Consider the following 21,844-nt stretch of genomic DNA (forward strand, 5'->3'; position numbering starts at 1 on the left):
TTATGAAGCTAATGTAACCACTACTCCATAAAACAGTTGTAATGAATTATAAACGTGTGTGGCTTTATTTGACTGGGAAATACTGAAGCAGGGATGAGTAGTTTCCTGGGGCGCAAGAGCCCCTGGCATTGATTTCCTCTTACCCCTTTCCAGTGGATGGAACCCACATCTTTATGATAGTACTTGACATTTGATAAGAATTTACCATGCATTATGCATTCTTTAATCCTTACAACAGCCCAATACTGTGTAGGGTCTTTGATTAAATCCATTCTAGAAAAGGAAGACAAAGATTCTCTTACCTATCCAGGGTCACAGGGTGGATTTTGAAGATCTGCATCTCTATAGAGTCTGAAAAGTTTGCTTTATTTTTCTATTTACTTAATCAAGTAGTAGCTACCAATTACAGTTACATGTTTTTTCAATACCTTACAAGTGTTGGCACAGTTAGCATAACTTCATCAAATAACTAGTTAATCAAATTGGGTCCCAGTGACTAAATTCACATCTTCATTGCTTGAGTGGTCAGGAACTTTTATTTTTTGTGTGCTTTAGCTTTTAGTTCTTGTTTATATCTCCAAATACGAAAGAGCTGAGAGGCTCCTGCTGACCCAACAAAGAAATTAACAGCAAACAGATTCCAATTTTTTGGAGTAATTACAAGAGAGTATCTTGACCAAATAAACCCTGTAGCCATCAAAACAGCAGATTGAGCCGTGCTAAGTTTTTCTGCAGGTCTGGCCAAGTCAGCCAATCCAGCGCACACTAATCCCCATTTCATAACTGGAGCCCAGAAAAAAACGGTTCTGGGACCTGCTGGGTGGTTGTAAAATGGTCTCAATTTCTCTGGTAGCAAGAGCTCCACTTTATCCAGGACTTGGTGGTAGGTGGCCCTCAGGCCTCGGGAGCCACCAGCAGTTGACATCTTCACAAATGACAGTTCGTGGGCAGCAAGTGTCCGTGTCCTTGTCCCTGATTGGCAATGAAAAGCAGCTTGTCACTTTCCCCAGTCACAGCACCTTCCGTCCCCTCCCTTAGGGTACCCTTCCATTCAGCCTCCCCACTGTGAGCTGCCCAAGGGCCCAGGCTGAGAGAAAGCTGAGCTGGCTAGAGCTTTTAAATTTGTCGAGATTTTTCTATATCCCAGAATATGGTCTATCTTGGTACATGTTTCATGTGCACTTGGAAAGGACGTGTATTTTAAAGAAAGCAAGGTGAATGTGAAGAAGGGTATTCCATAAATGTCAATCAACTTAAATTAGTTGAATGTGTTATACTATCTACTTGCTGGTTTCTGTCTGCTTGTTCCATCAACGATTAAGAGTAGGATATTGAGGGCCTCCCCGGTGGCGCGGCAGTTGAGCGCTGGTTTGCGAAGCTGCAGGCAGCCTCCTTAGCGCGGGTTGGATCCCCAGCCGCTCCCTGGCCACCAGAGGAGGGTCCCACATGGTGCACAGACCTCTCCTGCCGCCCGCTGCTCCCCCTCAGCAGTGTACTTCGGTCCTTCTGCCTGCTCTGCTCCCAGCTCTGGCTCTGGTGAATTCTCTCACCCTCCCGCGCTTCTGACTTTACCCAGTGCTTGTATAAATAAATAAATCTTTAAAAAAAAAAAGTAGGATATTTGTCTATTAAAAGTTCTGTCAGTTTTTGCTATGTATTTTGAAGCTCTGTTCATAGCATATATGTTTAGGATAGTGCATTTTGATGATTCCTTTGTCATAAAATTACCATCATTTCAATGACACTCTAAAATCTACTTTGCTATTAAATTAGCCAGTGCAACTTTCTTTTGACTGTTAACACAGAATGTCTTTTTTTTTTTTTTAAGATTTATTTATTTATGCATACAAGAGCTGGGGTACAGGCTAGAGATGCGGGGGCAGGGGGGGGTGGAGGTGAGAGGATTCACCAGAGACAGAGTGGGGAGCGGAACACGCAGACTGACTGAAATACACTGCTGAGGGGAGCAGTGGGCGAGCCAGGAGAGGTCTGTCTCACCATGTGGTTTCTCCCTGGCCAGCTGCAGAGGCTGTGGATTGCTTCATAGTGCGGTGCTTAACCCCTTGCACCACCAGGGAGGCCCTAACACAGAATGTCTTTTTCTACCTTTTTATTTTTAACCTATTTGTGTGTTTCTTGTAGGCAGTGTGTAGTTGGTTTTGCTTTTTTTTTATTATGACAACATCTGCCTTTTAGAATGTTTAGACCATATTTATTTTAATTAATGTGCTTAGCTTTGCATCTTCTTGGGTTTTGTTTCATCTGTTCTTTGTTCCTTTTGCGCTCTCTTTTCTGTGCTTTTTAAAAATTTAGTCTTTTTTATTCAATCTATTTTCCTTGTTGGCTTACTAGCCATAACTATTTTGTGATTGCTTTAGAATTTATACCTTATCAGAGTCTATATTTAACTGATATTTTGTCATCTCACTTATGAGAACCCCATATTCTTTGTTATAGTTGTCATACAATATCTATATACATTATAACATCCACAATACATTATTTTTGCTTAAATAGGCAGTTGTCATTTTTGAAGGGTTTAAAAAGAAAAAAAACATAGATATTTACTCATATAGTTACATTTCCAGACCTCTTCATCCCTTTTTGTAGAACCATATTTTTATCTGGTACCATTTTCATTCTGCCCAAAGGTCTTCCTTTAACATTACCTTTATTGGGCCTCCATGGTGGCGCAGAGGGTTGAGCGCAGCACTGGGATGTGTCCACAGCCTCTGCGGTGCAGGTTCGATTCCTGGCCGGCCAGGGAGAGTCCCACATGGCGCAGCAGACCTCTCCTGTCTCGCCCACTGCTCTCCTCAGCAGTGTATTCCATCAGTCTGCCTGTTCTTTTTTTTTTTTTTTTTAATATTTATTTATTTATTTATACAAGCACTGGGTACAGTCAGAAGCGCAGGAGGGTGAGAGAATTCACCAGAGCCAGAGTGGGGAGCAGAGCAGGCAGAAGGACCGAAGTACACTGCTGAGGGGAGCAGCGGGCGGCAGGAGAGGTCTGCGGGCCAAATCCTCTCACCCTCCCGCGACACTGGACTGTACCCCAGCTCTTGTAGAAATAAAAATAAATCTTTTAAAAAAAATTTCTTTTATTGTAGGCCTACTGGTAATGAATTCTTTCAGCTTGTGTGTATGTGTGTGTGTGTTCAGAAAGTATCTTAGTTTCACCATTTTTTTTCCCAACATTTTTTGAAGGATACTTTTGCTGGCTATACCTTACTAGTTACATTTTTTTTTAAAGATTTATTTATTTATACAAGAACTGTGGTATAGGTCAGAGGTGCAGGAGGGTGAGAGAATTCACCAGAGACAGAGCAGAGAGCAGAACAGGCAGACGGAACAAAGACACTGCTGAGGGGAGCAGCAGGTGAGGCAGGAGAGGTCAGCCACGCCAAGTGGGTTTCTCCCTGGATGGGTGGGAATCGAACCTGCCCTGCAGACAGCTCTGTGCCACCAGGGAGTCCCCTTACTGGTTATAATTTCATTGGAGTCCTTTAGAGATATTATTACTTCATTCTCTTCTTGTTTGCACTGTATCCTTGTTTTGTTCCACTGTGGATAACATGTTGCATTGTATCTTCGTCTTATTCTTGTCTACATGAAAATGACTTTTTATGACTGCTTTTTAAGATTGCCTGTCATTGTTTTTTTTTTTTTTTAATAGAGGCATTTTTTTTATTTATTTAGTTTGTTTGTTTGTTTTGTTTATACATGCACTGGGTACAGTCAGAAGCGCGGGAGGGTGAGAGAATTCACCAGAGTCAGAGCGGGGAGCAGAGCAGGCAGAAGGACCGAGGTACACTGCTGAGGGGAGCAGTGGGCGTCAGGAGAGGTCTGCGCGCCATGTGGGACCCTCCTCTGGAGCAGCCGGGGATCGAACTGGCGCTGCAGCCGCGGGCAGCTTCGCAACCCAGCGCTCAACCGCTGCGCCACCTGGGAGGCCCTGCCTGTCATTGGTTTTAAGTGATTTGATTTTAATGTGCTGCATTTCTTGTGCTTGAGCTTAATGGAGTTTGTATTAGGTTTCTCCGGGAAAACAAACCCAATAGGATAAATGGGGATAGATGGCTGGATGGAAGGATGGAAGGTAGATGGAAGGACAGAAAGAGATAGATAGATTAAGAAACTGCTGATTCAGGTAGTTGAAGAGCTGGTGAGTATGAAATCTGTAGGGCAGGTAAGCAGGCTGGTAATTCTAGCAGAAATTGACATTGAAGTCTTGAAGCCCAAATCCTTCTCTTGAGGACTTCAACTGATTGGATAAAGCCCATCCATCCTAGAGGGTAATCTGTTTTCTCACAGTGTACAGATTAAAAGGTTATAATATCGGGCCTCCCCTGGTGGCACAGCGGTTGAGCGCTAGGTTGCGAGGCTGCCCGCAGCCTTTGCAACGCCAGTTCAATCCCAGGCCACCAGCGAGGGTCCCACCAAAAAAAAAAAAAAAAAAAAGGTTATAATATCTTTAAAAAGCAAAACAAAAACAAAACAGCTTTCCAGCAACATGTAGACTGGTGTTGGGCCAAATAACTGGTTCCATAGCCTAGTCATGTTGACACATAAAATTAACCATTGCAGGCGTGTAGGTTTATAGTTTGGACACTTTTTAACCATTATTTCTACATATATTTTCTGTCCCCACCTCCTCCTCTTTTTCACGATCTCCAATTACCAATGCATTAGGCCACTTACATTTATTTCATAGCTCAATTATGCTCTTTACATTTTTTTTAATTTCTTTTTCTGTCATTTTGATAGTTTCTATTGCTGTCAAGTTCAAGTGTTGCCATCAATTTCACCATTTCTTCTGCAATATCCAATCTACTGTTAATCACAGCCAGTGTATTTGTCATCTTAGATATTGTTGAGAAGTTCAGTGAGTCATTTTACATTTTTCCTGTCTACTTAAACTTTTGATTTTATGTACTACATGCATAACTTTTAATGTCCTCCACTTTTATCATCTGTACATTCTGGATCAGATTTAACTGATTGCTCTACTTACTATGGCTCATGTCCAATAAATAAGATAAAATAATGATAGAGTGAAAAAATTAAAATCAATAATTGGATTCTGAGAAGAAAAAGATTAAGTGGGACCAAGGGAGGTGTCATAGTTTTGGTGACTGAATTGGGCTTTATTTGTTTTTAAAGATTTTATTTATTCATGCATATAAGAGCTGGGGTACAGCCAGAGATGGGGGGGTAAGAGGGTTTACCAGAGACAGAGTAGGGAACAGAACAGGCAGACTGATGGAAATACACTGCTGAGGGGAGCAGCGGCCAAGACAGGAGAGGTCTGCTGTGCCATTTGGGTCACCTCCCTGGCCGGGATCAAACTTGTACTGCAGTGGCTGCGGATTGCTTCATAGTGCTGTGTCTTAGCCCCTTGCGCCACCAGGTAGGCCCCTGAATTGGGCTTTAAATATATCAAGGTTTCAGTGCAGGGCTTCCCTGGTGGCACCAGGGGTTAAGCACAGCACTGTGAAGCTATCCAAAGCCTCTGCAGCATGAGTTCAATCACGGCCAGCCAGGGAGCTACCCATGTGGTGCAGCAGACCTCTCCTGCCTTGCCTGCTGCTCCCCTCAGCAGAGTACTTCGGTCAGTCTGCCTGTTCTGTTCCCCATTTTGTCTCTGGTGAATCCTCTCACCACTCGCACCTCTGGCCTGTACCCCAGTTCTTGTATGCATAAATAAATCTTTAAAAAACAAATTCAGTGCAGTTAGGATAGAAGGCACCTGGTAGGAAGAACAGTCCAAATGAAAGTGAGAAGGTAGGAATGAACATAGGTACCTCAGACAACAGTGCAGAGACTGAGAGGGAAATGGGAAATCAACGGCTTGGGGCTTGCAGCCTCAAGTCCAAGCATAGCACTAAAGAAATATCTGAATCTTAAAAAATCTCTAAGCAAAGTCTCACAGCCATGATTGAAGGAAACTAGCTGGGGTAAGTGGAGTGAAATGCAGGTGAAGGGTTAAGGAACAAGAACAGAGGCCAGGAGAGTGGTGCTTTAGTCCCGAGGGAAGAAATAGCAACATGAAGAGGAGAGAAGAAACAATCAAAAGAAGTTAGGGTTTGAACCTGTACTTATCTGAGAATTTTAACCCTGGCTGGAAGAATAAAGCTGGGAGAGAGTCTAGGTCCACGGGAAATGAGTTTTATTTTCTATGTCAGGGCTTCACTTTGATTTAGAGAGAAGCTAGAACTTTGGTCAGAGGGCAGACCCAGACCCTATGGGCTGCCCTCTCAGTTAAAGGATGATGGCTCAGCCTGAACAAGCAAAGGTCTAGTCCCCTTCCACCATCTGTATGCTGACCCTAAAAAACTGGCTTAATCTCTTTGAATCCAATTTTTCTCTTTTTTTCAATTGTCATGAGGTTTCTGTGAGGAATAGAATTAGTTGACATGGATGGACATGTTTCTATACTTAACTAAGCAAGGGTTTTTACAAAATCGGTGATAATAATCATTTTTATAATTATATCAAGCCATGTGAATGACTAAGATCTTGGAGGAAGACAGCAGAGAGAGATCAGAGATACCAGAATTAAAACTTGGAGAAATGTCACAGAATATCATCCAAAAAAGGAGTCAGTGATGGAGGCGGAGGTAAACTTGGACAGGTAAGAAATCCTGAAAATGGGGAGTGTTTGGAGTGAGTCCTGCTAGTAGAAGAAAATGATTTGGCAAATAATCCTTAAAAGTGTCCATCTACAGTTCAGGTATAACAAAGTCTCAGAATCAATATGAAATGGAGAAAATACCCTTCTGCAGAGGTCACAAACCTGATTGGGGAACCCCCCAGACACAATCAAATGGCCTGAGAGGTCACCTGAGGAAACCCCTGGAATCTTGAACATCTGTTTGGATCCAACCTGAAAAATGAGTGTGTGAACGACAGAGGGTAGTCTGCTTGGTACCTTCTTTCAATCTCCAGCTTCCAATCCTCTGTCACACCTTCTTGCTCCCTCCTACTCTGGCTTCCCTTCCCCTCAAGTCCATCTTCCAGTTTGCTCTAGAAACAAAATCTGATCCTTTCATTCCCCCTGTTCACAACCCTTCATAGTATCCCGTGGCCTCAGGACAGACACACAAGACCCTGCATCTATGGTCTGACTCTCCCTCTCCAGCCTCTGCTCCCGCCAGACCTTGGCCGACTCACATCGCTCAAGGACTGCATCTCCTAGCATGCCCTGCACTCTTAGATTTAATTTGGAGAGCCTTTCTCAAGTTCCAGGCTGAGCCAGATGCCTCTGTGGCTAACCTTACCACAGCCCTGTGTGTTTTCCATAGTCTGTTTTCTCATCTTTCCCTGTCGGAAGCTTTCTTGAGGGCAGGGAAGATAAGTATATTTTCATCGTACAGCCCCTCCCACAACAGATTTTCCCCCAACAGACCCTGACTTCAGGTGGTCTTCCTGGTTGTCAACCCGCTTGTCCGGATCTGGGGGTCTCTGACACACACACCTGGCGGACCTCGCTCAGGGTGGAGAGCGCGCCCGGAGCTCCCGGGTCTGAAGCGTCACTTGCACTTCCCGGGGACGTCGCCAGGGGTCGCCGGGCTCTTTGTTTTCCTTTCGGGCCGGGGTCGAGGCCGGAGGCCCGCAGAGCGCATGCTCTGCCCAGTTCGCGGCCGGCGGGCGGGAGGAGGAGTTCCTCGTCGCCGACCCGCACGGAGGTAGGTCGCGGCGGTTCCCGGCGGCGGGTCCCGGCGGAGGGAGGCGCGCGGGGCGGGCGCGGGGCCCGGCCGTGGCGAGCGGGGGCGGTTAACTGCGCGCGCCCCGCGCGGCGCGGCCCCACGTGAAGCCGGCGCCTGAGGCGCGCGTGCGGGCGCGCGTGTCCCGGGCCCCGCGGGGCGCCCGGCGCCGGCCCGGCCCCGCCTTGCCGGAGCGAGGGCCGCGCGGCCCCTCCGCCGCCGCCGCGCCGCTCACGCCGGGCCCGCGGCGCCGGCGGGCGGGAGATTCAAACGGCCTGAGCGCGGCCGGCCGGGGGGGCGCGCGGCCGCAGCGACCTCGCCGGCCCGGGGGGCGCCACCGCGCGCCCCGCCGGCAGGGGCCGGCCGCCCAGCGGGGCTGCGCTTCCGGAGCGGGGAAGGTGGTTTTGTCCAGCAGGCGTCTGGGGAAAGGTTGGCCAGGCCGGGGAGAGCCCGGGCCGGCGGAGGCTGCCTTCCGCGGCTCCGGGGCAGCGGCTGGGGGTCGGCCGCGGGGGAGGAGGTCGCCGCGGCAGCAGGCGCCCGGGCTGCCCACCCCCGGCAGAGGCGCCCCGCGAACTCCGCAGACGCATCTGTCAACGGCTGATTCCCGGGCCGGCGGCTCCGAGCTGCGCCTCCAGGGCCCTGTGAGGTGAGGGGGCCCGCGTGGCTCCCGATCGCCTCGGGCAGACCCGGGCGCGCCACAGCGGAAGGCCACTGAGCGCCCCAGGCGCCCAGGGAGCCCGGGGATGCCCCCCGCGTCGGGCGTCACATAGTTGAGGTGTTGGAACCAAGTGTGTAGTCACTTCAGTTGAGTGCGTGGAGCTTTACTGTGACTCTGGGGAGGCCACCCAGTCCTGCCCGGGAGGGTCAGGAATGGCTTTGCAGGTGAGGTGACTCTTGAACAAGCGCTTTCTGAAGAAAGACTAGAGTTACTGAGGCCGACTGGGAAGGGGGGGGGGGGGCTTGGCTGATCCAGGCAGGGGGGCACAGGTGTTGTGATACAAAAGGCGACGTGGTAGAGCCGGGGCTGGATCTTGCAGTGAGAACACTGCGTGGGATGGAGGTGGCGGGGAGGCTTCACCCAAAAAGGGCCTCCAGAGTGGAAATTGGAAAGATGCATTAGTTGACATCTCAAGAGCGGAGATCCTGTTCAGTTTTGCACTTGCCTAGTTGGGTACCCTTGGGCCTGCCACCAAATCTCTTTGAGCCTTAGTTTCCTTACCTGTAAAATGAAGGTAAGAGGCAAGAGGTGAGAAGTACCAATATCCCGTGATTTCCATGACTCAGTGGTTCTGAAATCTGCTGGAAGCTCCCGCCCCTCCCTACCCCACAGAGAGAGTAAATACACATAGACCCAGGCACAACCTGTACCCCAGGGGGACACCCAGCCAGGGGCCCTGGGAGGAAGTATACCAGCCCCGCCTGGCAGGGCACAGGAGTTTAGCAGATGTTTGTTGACAGAGGGTCCCCTCTCCCTTCCCTCTTGGGAGCCCTTTTCACAAAGAGATCATTCAACCTATGAGTCTGGCAGACAAGCTTCTGCCTCCTGACATGGTGGAGGCTGGAGGGGGGGGGGTTGTTGCTGAGACAGCTGCTGTAGTCAGAGAGGCTCTATCTCCCTTTGCAGAAATGAGACTGGTGAGGTCACAGCAGGAACACATGGCCCCTGGCTGGCTGTCTGGTCTGCCTTCAGGAAACTGAGGCCCAGGCTGAAGGAGAAGGGAGAAACTCTGACCCTGGTGGGGAGTGGTTAGGAAACAGGATTTCATGTCACCTTGTGTGACCTGAGGGGACTTCCTCTGAGCCTCAACTTTCTTTTCTGTAAAATAGGATGATCACACCTCAGTGGGCAGGCATGAGCATTTTAGGAGAGGCTGGGGCACCATTGGTGCCTGTCAGTGAAAGTTAACTATCCAACTGAATTATTTGTGACTGTGTCCCTTTGTCTCACCTCAGTTCTTTGAGGTGGGAGCTGTGTTTATCTGTCTGAGGGTGAGGGGGCAGGAACAATAGCCTGGACATGCACTGTGTGGTTGAGCAGTCACACCCAGAGCAGCTACAGAAGACTGGTTTGTACACTAGAGGACTTACAGGTGAATAGAGGGTGCAGGGCTCCACCTTTGCAAAGGTGCCCTGTCATCCATTCACTGCCCCACCTCCAGGATTGCTCAGACAGCATGTTGTAACGCCAGAGTCTTCCATTTGAGAAAGGTTCTAAGGCTCAGAGAGAACTCAGGCCTCTGAAGGCAGAGCTTTCTCCACTATGGCCCTGTGTTGTGTGTAAGCATCATCCTTCCCGTTATCTTTCAGTGGCTCTACCTCCCGGCCCTCAGGCCCTGTTACCTTAGTCTTCCCTCTCTGGGTCTCACCATCTTTTCCCTCAGCTGGCTGCTGCCCCCTGCCTCTTGTGTTTGCCCAAGCCCCTTGGGGAGTCCTGCCAAGGCTGCCGTGACTCCTGCCTGGATCATGGCATACCAGTAAGCAACCTGGCCTTTTTCTCTTTTTTTTAATCAATCAGCTATACCTGGATTCTTTTCCTGACTCTACTGCCTGTGTCAACCTGGACGAGTACTTTGACTTCTTATACCTCAGTTCCCTCCGCTGGGAAATAGGAGTGACAGTGCCACCTTCAGCTTGTTAGAAGAAAAAGTCACAAGGAGTGACCAGTGCCCCAAAAAGGTTCATATTTTACAGAGTAGATTGGTGTGGCGGATTGACATGTAAATTCATTACCATCCAGAACTCTGTGCTAGTTCCTCTGGAAGAGAACGGTTCATTTAGGATGGGGGAAGAGATCAAAGAAAATGTATGAGTGGGGGTGGCTCTGAAATGTGAGTAGAGGTGTGGGTAGGGGTGGGAAAGTATAGAAATGCACAGTGGTGTAGAGAAAACTGTAAGCAGTCAAGGGCTGTGTAAGACATGGCAGGGTGTGACAGATGAGGGGAGGGGTGAGGCCAAAAGTACCGTTACCTTTTGGTAAAGGTACCTAAAGGGTGTGGGTTCCTAAAGGTACCAGCTCTGGTGTCTGACCACTTGTCTTGATTTCCTGTTCTGGTCCTGGGTAAGATAGGTCACCTTTCTAGCCTGTTTTCTCTCCTCATAGTGGGATCAGTGTGGCTAGCTTGCAGTGAGAAACCCCAAGATGTCATCCAAAATGCAGGTGGTTGAGGCACTGGTTCCAGTCTATAACAACACACTTTCATTGTTATTAGTGCCCCATGATACCAGTCATCTCATATTTATTTTTGTGTCCACCCCAGGCCTTCCCCAGGGCCAACCCTGCATCAGCCCTCATGTGCCTATGTAATTGTTTTTCATTTAACTTTTTGTGAGTTCTTTTCTATGTTTTCCCTCCACAGCACAGCAGACTACTGCAGATCACTCTGATGGTCTGTAGGGAGATTAGTCTTTAGCAGGATAGGGCCCTGAACACAGTGAAATGATTGCCAGCCTGGTCAGGCATGCTAGCTGTCTACCTGGGACACATGTTATATCCCACACCCCTTAGCCCATCCAGGTCTTCCTCTGAAACATCCCTTCCCTGATGAGGCCCAAGCACCTCAGACTTAATGAATACACCTGGTAAAATGGAGCTTGAGGCCTGTCCTATCTGTCCCATGGTGTTCTCCATCTTACTAACAGAACTATTTCATTCATCTAGTCACTTAAGCCAAAGCCTAGGAGTTCTTGTGTTTGGCCAAGCCTCCCCAGAATCTCCTGGATTTTTTAGGATGCAAAAGTCATTCTGGAGTCCTCCCTCTCCCTTACTCCCCACATCTACTCCACTGGCAAATTAAATTGATCTATTTTGTCTACTTTTCTCTGTTACTTCAGGCCAAGGCAAGTCAGTATCATCTCATTTGGATGCCTGCTGTAGCATCCTTCTAATCCACTCCATTTTCTATCAGTAGGCAGAACAAGCACTTAAAAGTGCAAATGGTGGAGACATTCTTCTTAAGACTTTTCTGCCTTTTTTCTACAGGGCCTCGTCTGATCTAGCCCGTTAGGCCCTTTGCTCTCCAGCTGCAGCATGCTGGCCTCTCCAGGTTCCTCCCCAAACACTTCCCACTGTTTGCTGGAGTGCTTTTATCCTGGTCATCCCCTGCTCACACTTAAGGTCTTAGCTGAACTGTCACCTCTATGACCAGTCTCTTCCCCTATCCCAATTGTTTTCTTTTGGTTGTTGTGGTGGTGATGGTGGTAAAATAGTCATAACATAAGTGTTAACATTTTAACCTTAATTGTGTTAAAACATTCTAATTGTCATGCAACCAAAGTTGTTCTCTTACCACGACACTGCCTTAACCCTCTCACAGCACAAGCACCATCTGTAATATTTCTGCCTCTTTTTTTTTTTTTCTTTCCCACTAGATTGTAAGCCCCGTGAGAACAGTATCTGTTGCTATACCTGGTCCAAAGCCAAACGAAGGTAACAGGCACTCAGTACACAAATATATTTGTGGAATGAATGAATAGTCTGCCCTGTGTTGAGTACTTAGAGTGTGTTTGGCACTACAAAGTGCTTTACAGACATTTCCTTCAGTCTCTGTGGCAACCCTGAGAAGTAGTCTTGGCATCCCCTCTGACAGATGTGGATACTGCTCAGGGAAGTGAGGGCTGCTGGCCACCCGTGGTCACAAAGCAGGAGATAGGGCCTCTCTAGTGGCCTAGAGATTTAGTCTCAGCTATCACCGCTGCATGGCACAGCAGACCTCTCCTGTCTTGCCCACTGCTCCTCTCAGCAGTGTATTTCAGTCGAACTGCATGTTCTGCTCCCCACTCTGTCTCTGGTGAATCCTCTCACCCCACTCCTGTACCTCTGGCCTACACTGCAGTTCTACAAATAAATAAATCTTTAAAAAAAGAAGCAGCAGCAGCAGCAGGGGCTAATAAGCCACTGCTCTGGCAGGTGAATCCAATTCCCTTTAACCCCAAAGAGTGTATTATAGTGTGGGAAGAGGGATCTCCAAGAGGCAGGTTGGAAGGGAGGAGTCCCACCCTAGGAAGATAAAAGTTGTGGGAAGCCCAGAACTGTCCCCTCATCAGAATCACCTTGGCCAGTCACAACCTATAGCATCTCAGCCTGCAGAGGCTCAGCCTACATGGCTGTCCCTTGGCCACTTTCCCATCTTTAGTGCTTTGTTCTCCTCCCTCTGGATAGTCAGCAGAATGTGGGGAGGCAGTGCTGGTTAGGCACGCACCTGAGCCAAAAAAGGGCTCTTGGAGTTCTTGTGTTGTTTGTAGGTTGGGTAAAGTCTCCCTCATCTGTAAACTGAAGGAAAGATGGTTAGATTAGATTGCAGGGCCTAGCCTTTATAACATCAGTCCAGTATTGATTTGTTGATCACTAACTATGCAACTACTATACAGTATTAGCTCTTAATATTACACATCAAAAGGTCTAGGTTCTATTACTCTTGTTTTACTGAGGAGGAAAATGAATCCTGAAGAGATTAAAGAAATGTGCCCAGGGTCAGACAGTTAAAAAGTAGCTGAGCCCAGATTCTAGCTTCCAGGCTGTGCTGCATGCTATACTAATTCTGCATCTGAGTAGTTCCAGAGCCCTGACCCCAGTCATCCATTCTAGTGTAAACTCCAGAGTTTGGGCACCCCAGGCTTTGACAGCCTTTTTTTTTTTTTTTTTTTTTTTTTAAAGATTTGTTGATGCATAGAAGAACTGGGGTGCAGGGCAGTGAGAGGATTGAGGAGACAGTGGGAAATACACTGCTGAGGGGAGTAGCAGGCAAGTCAGGAGAGATCTGCTGTGACGTGTGGGTCACCTCCCTGGCCAGGGCTGCAGTGGCTACCCATAGCTTGATAGTGCTGAGACTTAACCCCTTGAGCCACCAAGGAGGCCTTCTTCCACACATTTTTCTACATGTATGTGTGTGTTGGAAATAAGAAGGTGAGCTGTTTTTCACTTGGTAATGGTGAACATCTTCCCATTCAATAAATCTCTGAAAGTATCAATTTTTTTTTTTAAAGATCTATTTTATTTATACAAGAGCCCGGCAATAGTCCAGATGCTTGGGAGGGTGAGAGGATTCACCAGAGACAGAGCGGGGAGCAGAACAGGCAGACTGACTGAAATACACTGCTGAGGGGAGCAGCGGGCGAGACAGGAGAGGTCTGCTCACCATGTGGGTTGCTCCAGGGCCGGCCAGAGGCTGCAGACAGCTTCACAGCGCTGCGCTCAATCACCTGCGCCACCAGGGAGGCCCTGAAAGTATCATTTTTAAGGGCTTCATATTCCTGTCATGCCTATACCAATCTCCTCCTGTTGAGCTCACGGGTTGCTTCACTTTTGGTTGTTTTTTTTAATGTAATGAAGATTACAGTAAAGAATATTTAATCTTTGCATATATCCACTCTGTTCTTGGGATAAATTCTGAAAAATTCCTCTCACCTTTTTTTAAAATACAGTTTTTGGTAAATATTGTCTAATTAGAACAGGAAAATGATTGCCACTTGTGACTTGGAATATTTTGTCTGGGTTTTTCAGGATAGAAAGATGCCACCCAAGCGCATAGCTAAGAAAAGGTCACCCCCAGAAGATGCTCTCCCCAAAAGCAAGAAGGTGAAGAGTAAGTTGGCCTTGGCCTTTATACTGGGTATGGGTGGTTTGTAGGAGCCCCCAGAATCTGGGGCTGGGTTTCTTACTTCCTCCCTGGCATTTAAGCTGAGGAGCCTGGAATTCCAGGGAACCATCCTAACTGGAGAGTCTCCCATATAGCTCATTGAACCCCACCCTCTGAGGATCTCAAGGGGACAGAGACTTGTCTAAAGGCACTCAGACAGCACTAGACCTAGGGCTTTGCCCCAGGCAGTAATGCATTATGATTAGGACCTTTGACTTCTAGGCTTGGGTTCCAGTCCTGCCTCTGCCACTTTCTAGCTGTGTAGCTTTGGGCAAGTCACTTAACCTCACTGAGCTTGGACTACTCTATTCATAAAATGGATTTGAGAGTAGCACCAGCCTTCCTGAGCTATTATGAGGATTAAATGAGATAGTGTCCTGGCAGCATCTGAGGGAGTTGGCTGTGGTTTCCTCTCTCCTGGGACTCTGGAGGGGCATAAGGAAGACAGTGATCCACCCTTAATTTGAGAGCATGGAGTGTGGATCCACACTCAGACAGTGTCTGTCTTTTGCAGACCCTCGTAACCAGGCAGCAAGGGCCGTTGTCTCCCGCCACGTTCCAGGCGCCAGCTCCTGCCAAGGTGCCTGCAGGCCTAGCCCTCCTCACCAGAAAACCTGACCAGGTGGCTCCCTGCCCAGTGTACCCTCTGTGCAGCTGCAGAGGCCCTGGCAGCCATGCCACCACCCCCAGTGGAGGGGCTGGATGCCACTGACTGTCCCAGAGCACCGGCAGCTGCCATTGGCCAGCAGATGCCCCTGTGCCGCATACCCAGTACCTCCATGCCAATTACAGCTCTGCCGCCACTTTTTCAGTTGCCTGTCCCCAGACAGGAGCGGAAGGGGCCGTTTTCCTCTATGAACGTGTCCAGAAGTTAAATCACAGTCTGAGGATAAGAGCCAGGGGCTCTGCTCTGACTCATGTAGTTCTTTGGTTTCAGTGCAGACTCTGCGGCTTATTTGCTCTGTGGCCCTGGAAAGGTTACTTAATGTCCCTGAGACTCCCTTTCCTATAAAACAAGATCCTGAATATGAAAGGTCTGTAGCATAATTTGGGCACTACAAAGCAATTTAACTTTAGTAGAATGAGCAATCAGGAATGGTAGACACTATCTGAGCCCTCAGCGTTGACCAAGCTCCTGACAGAACTTCATCAGGAAACCATCTTGTGTCCTCACTATATTCCCCTCCCACCCAGATTCACCTCACAATGTAGAGTGTCTCCTTGTTCCCATTTCCTTTCTCACATTAATCACGTGCTCACTTTTAAATCTTTCATGATCCTCATTTCACATATCAGGAAACTTAGGCTCCAAAAGGTTATACTAATGGTCTGTGGCAGAGCCGGGACTTGAACCCGGGTCATGTGATCCCAGAGCTGATGCAGTGAGTCTCCACTTTCCCATCATCCTACACACTCAGGGACTGTCTTCTTCACCCCTCAGTATCACATAGGTCCCACAGCACAGAACCAGGCTTGGTGCTGACACTGGGCCAGGGCGACGTGGGCCAGCTGGGGCTGGGCGAGAATGTGATGGAGAGGAAGAAGCCAGCCCTGGTCCCCATTCCAGAGGACGTTGTGCAGGCCGAGGCTGGGGGCATGCACACTGTGTGTCTAAGCAAAAGTGGCCAGGTAGGTTGGGTGGGTGGCATAGGATTGGACAAGCCCTGGGCTGGGGGGGTTGGGGTGGGACTTTTGAGCCACACACATATCTCTGTGGAGATGGAGCTGGCTAACCAAGCAGGGTGTGGCCTAGATATGAATGGACTGTGAGGCGAGACCTTGCACTGATGGGGATATCCTGGGCACAGGTCTACTCCTTCGGCTGCAATGATGATGGTGCCCTGGGAAGGGACACATCAGTGGAGGGCTCAGAGATGGTCCCTGGAAAAGTGGAACTGCAAGAGAAGGTGATACAGGTGTCAGCAGGAGACAGTCACACAGCAGCCCTCACTGAGGATGGTCGTGTCTTCCTCTGGGGTTCCTTTCGGGTAAGACTGGGGCTCCTCCTCTCTTTGGAAAGTGCATGAGACTTAGCAGGCAGAATTAATTGCTGGGGCCCCAAAGATAACCCATCTCTGAGCCCCCATGGTCTTGATTTCCAGTGGAAATCAAGGCCCAGAGGCAGAGATCAGGCCCAAATCTAGGTCTCTGGCTGCTTCTTCCAAGCCTGTCAACACCACCATCTGTTTCCTCAAATCTGATGTTATGGAGTGTGTGTCTTGGCAAGGGGGTAAGCCAATATGCTTTTGGGTTGAGGCTGATGCAGGAGACTCACTTGCTGTCCTTACCCATCTCCCTATCTCCCTACCTTCAACATAACCCCCCTTTCCCACCTTCATCTGTACTGTTTTTGGGGGATGGCGGGAAAGGGCAGGAAGGGGAACTGTCACATCAGAAATTCCATGAGGGAAATGAATTTTTTTTTAAAGATTTATTCATACAAGAGCTGAGGTACAGGCCAGAGGTGTGGGGGTGGTAAGAGGATTCACCAGAGACAGAGTGGGGAGCAGAACAGGCAGATTGACTGAAATACACTGCTGAGGGGAGCAGCGGGCGAGTCAGGAGAGGTCTGCCGCAACATGTGGGTAGCTCTCTGGCTGGGGATCGAACTCGTGCTGCAGTATGCACCTAGGTTCATAGATTGCGTCTTAACCCCCTGCACCACCAGGGAAGCCCGAACTTTTTTTTTAATATTTATTTATTCATACAAGAACTGGGGTCTAGACCAGAGGTGTGGGGTTGAAAGGATTCACCACAGACAGAGTGGGGAGGATCTACTGAAATACACTGCCAAGGGAAGCAGTGGGCAAGACAGGAAGGTCTGCTGTGTCATGTGGGTCACCTCCCTGACTGCTGCAGTGGCTGTGGATAGCTTCACAGTGCTGAGACTTAACCCCTTGTGCTAACAGGGAGGCCATAAAATATTTTTACGGAGCATTTCAAATACATGAAAGTAATGAACCCCCATTTATTCAACCCAGCAATTATCAACTTGTAGCCAACTTGTTTGCACTCTCCTACCTACCATCCACTCCCCCTCCTGTTATTTTAAAACAAATAAAAGGCATGTATGACTGTGTTTATAACTATTTCAGTATGTGGCCTGGCTATTGGCCATATCTCCATCTGGCACCAGTGCCCTTTTCCAGCTCTGTGGTTGTCTGTAAGCCTGCACTTGGCTGATAGGTTCTCTACCCCTCCCTTCCAGGACAATAATGGTGTGATTGGGCTCTTGGAGCCCATGAAGAAGAGCATGGTGCCCGTCCAGGTGCAGCTGGGTATGCCTGTGGTGAAAGTGGCCTCAGGTGAGACTGGGGGTACTCTGGGCAGGAATTAAGGGAACCTTGTTCTGGGGCCAACCCAGCCTGGGCCTTACCTACAAGCCCTGCATCCCCTGCCTTCCTCTCACCCTCAGGCAACGACCACTTGGTGATGCTGACAGCTGATGGCGACCTCTACACTTTGGGCTGCGGGGAGCAGGGCCAGCTGGGCCGTGTGCCTGCGTTATTTGCCAATCGTGGTGGCCGGCAGGGCCTTGGTAGGTGGCTTAGGTCCTTCCGGCAGGCAACTTGGCAAGCCACCCCCCATGTAAAAGTCAAAGAAAAGCAGGAGGAGTTGTCTGTTCAGGCTTGTGTCAGAGGGACCTGCGGTGGTTAAGAATTCACTCTAGAGCCACACTACTCTGGTTTTACATCTTGGTTCTACCCCTACTAGCTGTGGACATAGTTTCTTCGTCTCCAAACCTACCTCACTGGGTTGTTGTGAAGTTAACATAGAAGGTGTTAATAATAGGAGAATGTGTGGCACCTGGTAAGTTCCAGGTAAATGTTACCTCTTACGGCTTTGGAATTTGAGGCACTTGTTTCTTGGCGTCAGTTTCCTCTCATGTAAAATAGGGAGAGGAGTTCCTGCTTAGCCTTCCTTTGAGGCCTTTAATAGTGAAGGAGAACCAGATTCAGGGCAGAGACAGGCCATGTGTGTTTGCCGCTGACCCTGACATCTTCTCTGCCTGCAGAACGACTCCTGGTTCCCAAATGTGTGATTCTAAAATCCAGGGGAAGTGGGGGTCACGTGAGATTCCAGGATGCCTTCTGTGGTGCCTACTTGACCTTTGCCATCTCTCGTGAAGGCCACGTCTATGGCTTTGGCCTCTCCAACTACCATCAACTTGGTGAGTCCCGAGCCCAGCATCAGGCATAGCCCAGTAACACCTGGGTTCCAAGCCTGGCTTTACCCTTCACTTGTTTTGCACCCTTGGTGGGACCACCTAACCCCTCAGAGCCAGTTTGTCATCTGTAAAGTGAGAATATAAATACCCTGGCTGGGCCTCACTGTGGGAGGGCATGAAGGAGGGCAGGTCCTTGGACAACTGTACCCATGACAGCTCGATCTTGCCCTTTCCCTCCAGGAACCTCAGGCACAGAACCTTGCTTTGTACCCCAGAACCTGACGTCCTTCAAGAACTCCACCAAGTCTTGGGTGGGCTTCTCTGGTGGCCAGCACCACACCGTCTGCATGGATTCAGAAGGTAGGACCTCTAGGTCCTCCTCAGGATGGGGGATGGAATGTTCCTTGCACACAAGCCTAGCCAGACTAGTAGTGAGACCATGGTCCTTGGAATCTGGCCCTGCTCCAAGGATGGGCCTTAATCAACCCAGTACTCCACAGTCCTGGCATTTTCCAAATATGAGTTCTATGGAACTGTTTTCCCAGGCCTCCCCCCAAACTGGGAAGAGACACTACAGGCCTCCTTACCACCAGGACATGGGAACAAACTCTCAGAGTTACGGGGACTCACCTGGCCTACCTGGAGCACACTCTCCATCTCCCCATCTTTCTCCCTCTTCTCACAGGAAAAGCATACAGCCTGGGCCGGGCTGAGTATGGTCGGCTAGGCCTCGGGGAGGGTGCTGAGGAGAAGAGCATACCAACCCTCATCTCCAGGCTACCTGCCGTCTCCTCAGTGGCTTGCGGGGCCTCTGTGGGGTATGCAGTGACCAAGGATGGTGAGTGGGGCTGCCCAGTCTTTCTAATGGGGGGCTTGGGGAAGCTGTGAATTTTTTTTCTAAAGATTTATTTATGCATGCAAGAACTGGGGTGTAGGCCAGAGGTGCAGGGGTGGGGGGCGGTGAGAGAATTCACCTGAGACAGAGTGGGGAGCAGGTCAGGTGGATCTACTGAAATGCACTGCTGAGGGGAACAGCGGGCAAGTCAGGAAAGGTCTGCTACACTATATGGGTAGCTCCCTGGCCAGGGATCGAACTCATGCTGCAGTGGCTATGGATAGCTTCATAGTGCTGAGACTTAACCCCTTGCACCACCAGGGAGGCCCAGGGGTCGTGATTCTCACCAAACTCCCTAGCAGCCTCTGGTGTCATCAGATGGAGCTGAGAGGCAGAGAGCAGTGATTCTGATGACGTTGCTTTTCCTGACTCTCAGAGGTTCTAACTTTGATGGACTTAAAATGAGTAAACAAATAATTTTAATAAAGGTGGTTCTGTGGAAAGGGGAGGGTATGTTATTGAGGTTCAGTCAGGCAATACAACTTGAAGTCTTATCTCCAGACTCTAGTTCTCTGCTTTCCACCATGGTGACCTCTTTATTTACAATCTGCTATGTACCAGCTTCCCAGGAAGCTGTACTTAGAATTTTTAGGGAAAAAAAAAAAAGACTCAGTAGCATGAGAAGTCTGGACCTGGTGGATATGCTTGATCTCAGGTGATCTCCTGAGATAGTGGGGCTTGCACAAACCTTGAAGGTGGTCCTTTATAAGCAAAGAGCTTTCCAGGCATAGAAACATCCAGAGTTGTCTCAAAGGTGACTTGTCTTAGTAATGGAGGGTGGTGTAGGGGCCTGGGGAATGGTAGTCACATAGGGCTTTGAATGCCTTGCTTACAAGCAGCGAGAAGTGTTTGGCAGTGTGTAAGGACTGTGGTTTCTGGTTGACGAAGCTCTTTTTTCCCCATCATCTCCTTGAATTAGCTTCCCTGAACTCCCAGAACCTGGGACATTACCAGGCTGCTGCAGGCCATGATGAAAATTTACAAATCTCTGTGTCCCAGGCTTTTTTTTTTTTTTTTTTAAGGTTTATTTATTTATGCATACAAGAGCTGGGGTGCAGGCCGGAGATGCGGGGAGGTGAGAGGATTCACCAGAGACAGAGTGGGGAGCAGAACAGGCACACTGACTGAAATACACTGCTGAGGGGACTAGCAGGCTAGACGGAGAGGTCTGCTGTGCCATGTGGGTCACCTCCCTGGTGAAGGATGGAACTCATGCTGTAGTGGCTGCGGATAGCTTCATAGTGCTGCATCTTAACCCCTGGCTCTACCAGGGAGGCCCCAGAGGCTTCTTAATAGTCTGGAAGGTGGGGCTGGGGATCCTGGAGACAGTTGCACCCGTTTCTCTCCCTTGCAGGTCGTGTTTTTGCCTGGGGAATGGGCACCAACTATCAGCTGGGCACCGGGCAGGAAGAGGATGCCTGGAGCCCAGTAGAGATGACTGGCAAGCAACTGGAGAACCGCGTGGTCTTATCTGTGTCCAGTGGGGGCCAGCATACAGTCTTGTTAGTCAAGGACAAGGAACTGAGCTGATGAAGCCTCTGAGGGCCTGGCCCGCCCATCCTCCCTCCCGAAACAGGAAAGCCATGAGGACTACAGATTCCAGCAGGCTTCCCCAAACCCTGAGTACTCTGTCATCTCCTGCCTTTTTCCCATCAGCAGAACAGAATCCTTTTCCTCTTTTTCTTCCTCCTTTCTGGAGTCATCCTGGGACCTGCAGGATGAAGGTGGGGTGGGGGCCAGGGGCATTGACAGGATATAAGGATAGGGGGTTTTGCCTGAAGGAACATTGCTCAGCTCAGAGCTATGTGATTACCCCTTTCTCCCTTATCTATCACCCATGGTCCTGGCTGACCCTGGTTTTACCTACCAAAAAACAAAACTTCCTCCCCTGGGGGTTAGGTGCCCACACTGCGAAGTTGGAGCTCCATCAAACTCAGTACTGTAGTCATGTGCCACTCTTCCTGTCCTTCAGAGTCCACAGGCAAAGGGTAGTCATCAGTCAGACCCAGCTGTCATGGACCGATGCCTGGAGGAACTGGAGAAGGGGCAAGGCTACTCAGCTGTGGCCACCCCAAGCCAAATAGTTGACCCTCAACAGGTGTGCATGGGGCAAAAACAAAACAAAGTCCACTTAATCAAGAAAGAAGCCAATCTGCCTTTTTCCCAGAAGCACAAAGCATTCTGCCTTTCAGGCATTGCCTGTTCTTCCACCCCTGCAACCTGCTCAACTTCAAGGACCCCGGATCTGGAAAAGAAGCTTTGCCTGCAGGGCAGGACGTGGGGGGGGTGGGGAGGGAGGGTGGAGGGCTTTATAAACAAATTTATAGCAATATTGAGAGTGAAAGGGGGAAGACTAGAGTTTGGGAGAGGCTGGTCCCCAGAAAGGGAAGTGGTAGCTTGTACAGTGGCTGAGAAAATAGAAAACAGTTTTGATTTTCTT

General features: G+C 49.2%; 2 protein-coding genes across 5 annotated transcripts; one reads left to right on the top strand and one right to left on the bottom strand.

The window, feature by feature from the left end:
- Positions 1-535: 535 nt before the first annotated feature.
- On the bottom strand, positions 536-925 carry LOC311176595 (mitochondrial pyruvate carrier 2-like; the record flags this gene model as incomplete). The annotated part of the gene is made up of 1 exon (XM_084242251.1): positions 536-925. The coding sequence occupies one exon, from the start codon at positions 923-925 to the stop codon at positions 536-538; it is 390 nt and encodes a 129-aa protein (XP_084098377.1).
- Positions 926-6,507: 5,582 nt separating this feature from the next.
- RCC1 (regulator of chromosome condensation 1) lies at positions 6,508-20,934 on the top strand (the record flags this gene model as incomplete). 4 transcript variants are annotated; one of them, XM_084243427.1, is made up of 11 exons in its annotated part: positions 6,508-6,634; positions 14,206-14,287; positions 14,856-14,903; positions 15,783-15,970; positions 16,150-16,329; positions 17,550-17,646; positions 17,757-17,879; positions 18,357-18,512; positions 18,750-18,869; positions 19,195-19,347; positions 20,759-20,934. In XM_084243427.1, 10 exons carry the CDS (start codon positions 14,215-14,217, stop codon positions 20,932-20,934), a joined length of 1,314 nt encoding a protein of 437 aa, XP_084099553.1. The 4 variants fall into 4 exon arrangements, with proteins under 4 accessions (XP_084099553.1, XP_084099554.1, XP_084099555.1 ...); XM_084243428.1 differs by lacking the exon at positions 6,508-6,634 and having other exon boundaries at positions 14,215-14,287; positions 14,856-14,921; XM_084243429.1 differs by lacking the exon at positions 6,508-6,634 and having other exon boundaries at positions 14,215-14,287; positions 14,874-14,921.
- Positions 20,935-21,844: the final 910 nt, after the last annotated feature.

Source organism: Talpa europaea, assembly GCF_964194135.1.
Source record: "Talpa europaea genome assembly, chromosome: 9".
NCBI classification, from domain to species: domain Eukaryota; kingdom Metazoa; phylum Chordata; class Mammalia; order Eulipotyphla; family Talpidae; genus Talpa; species Talpa europaea.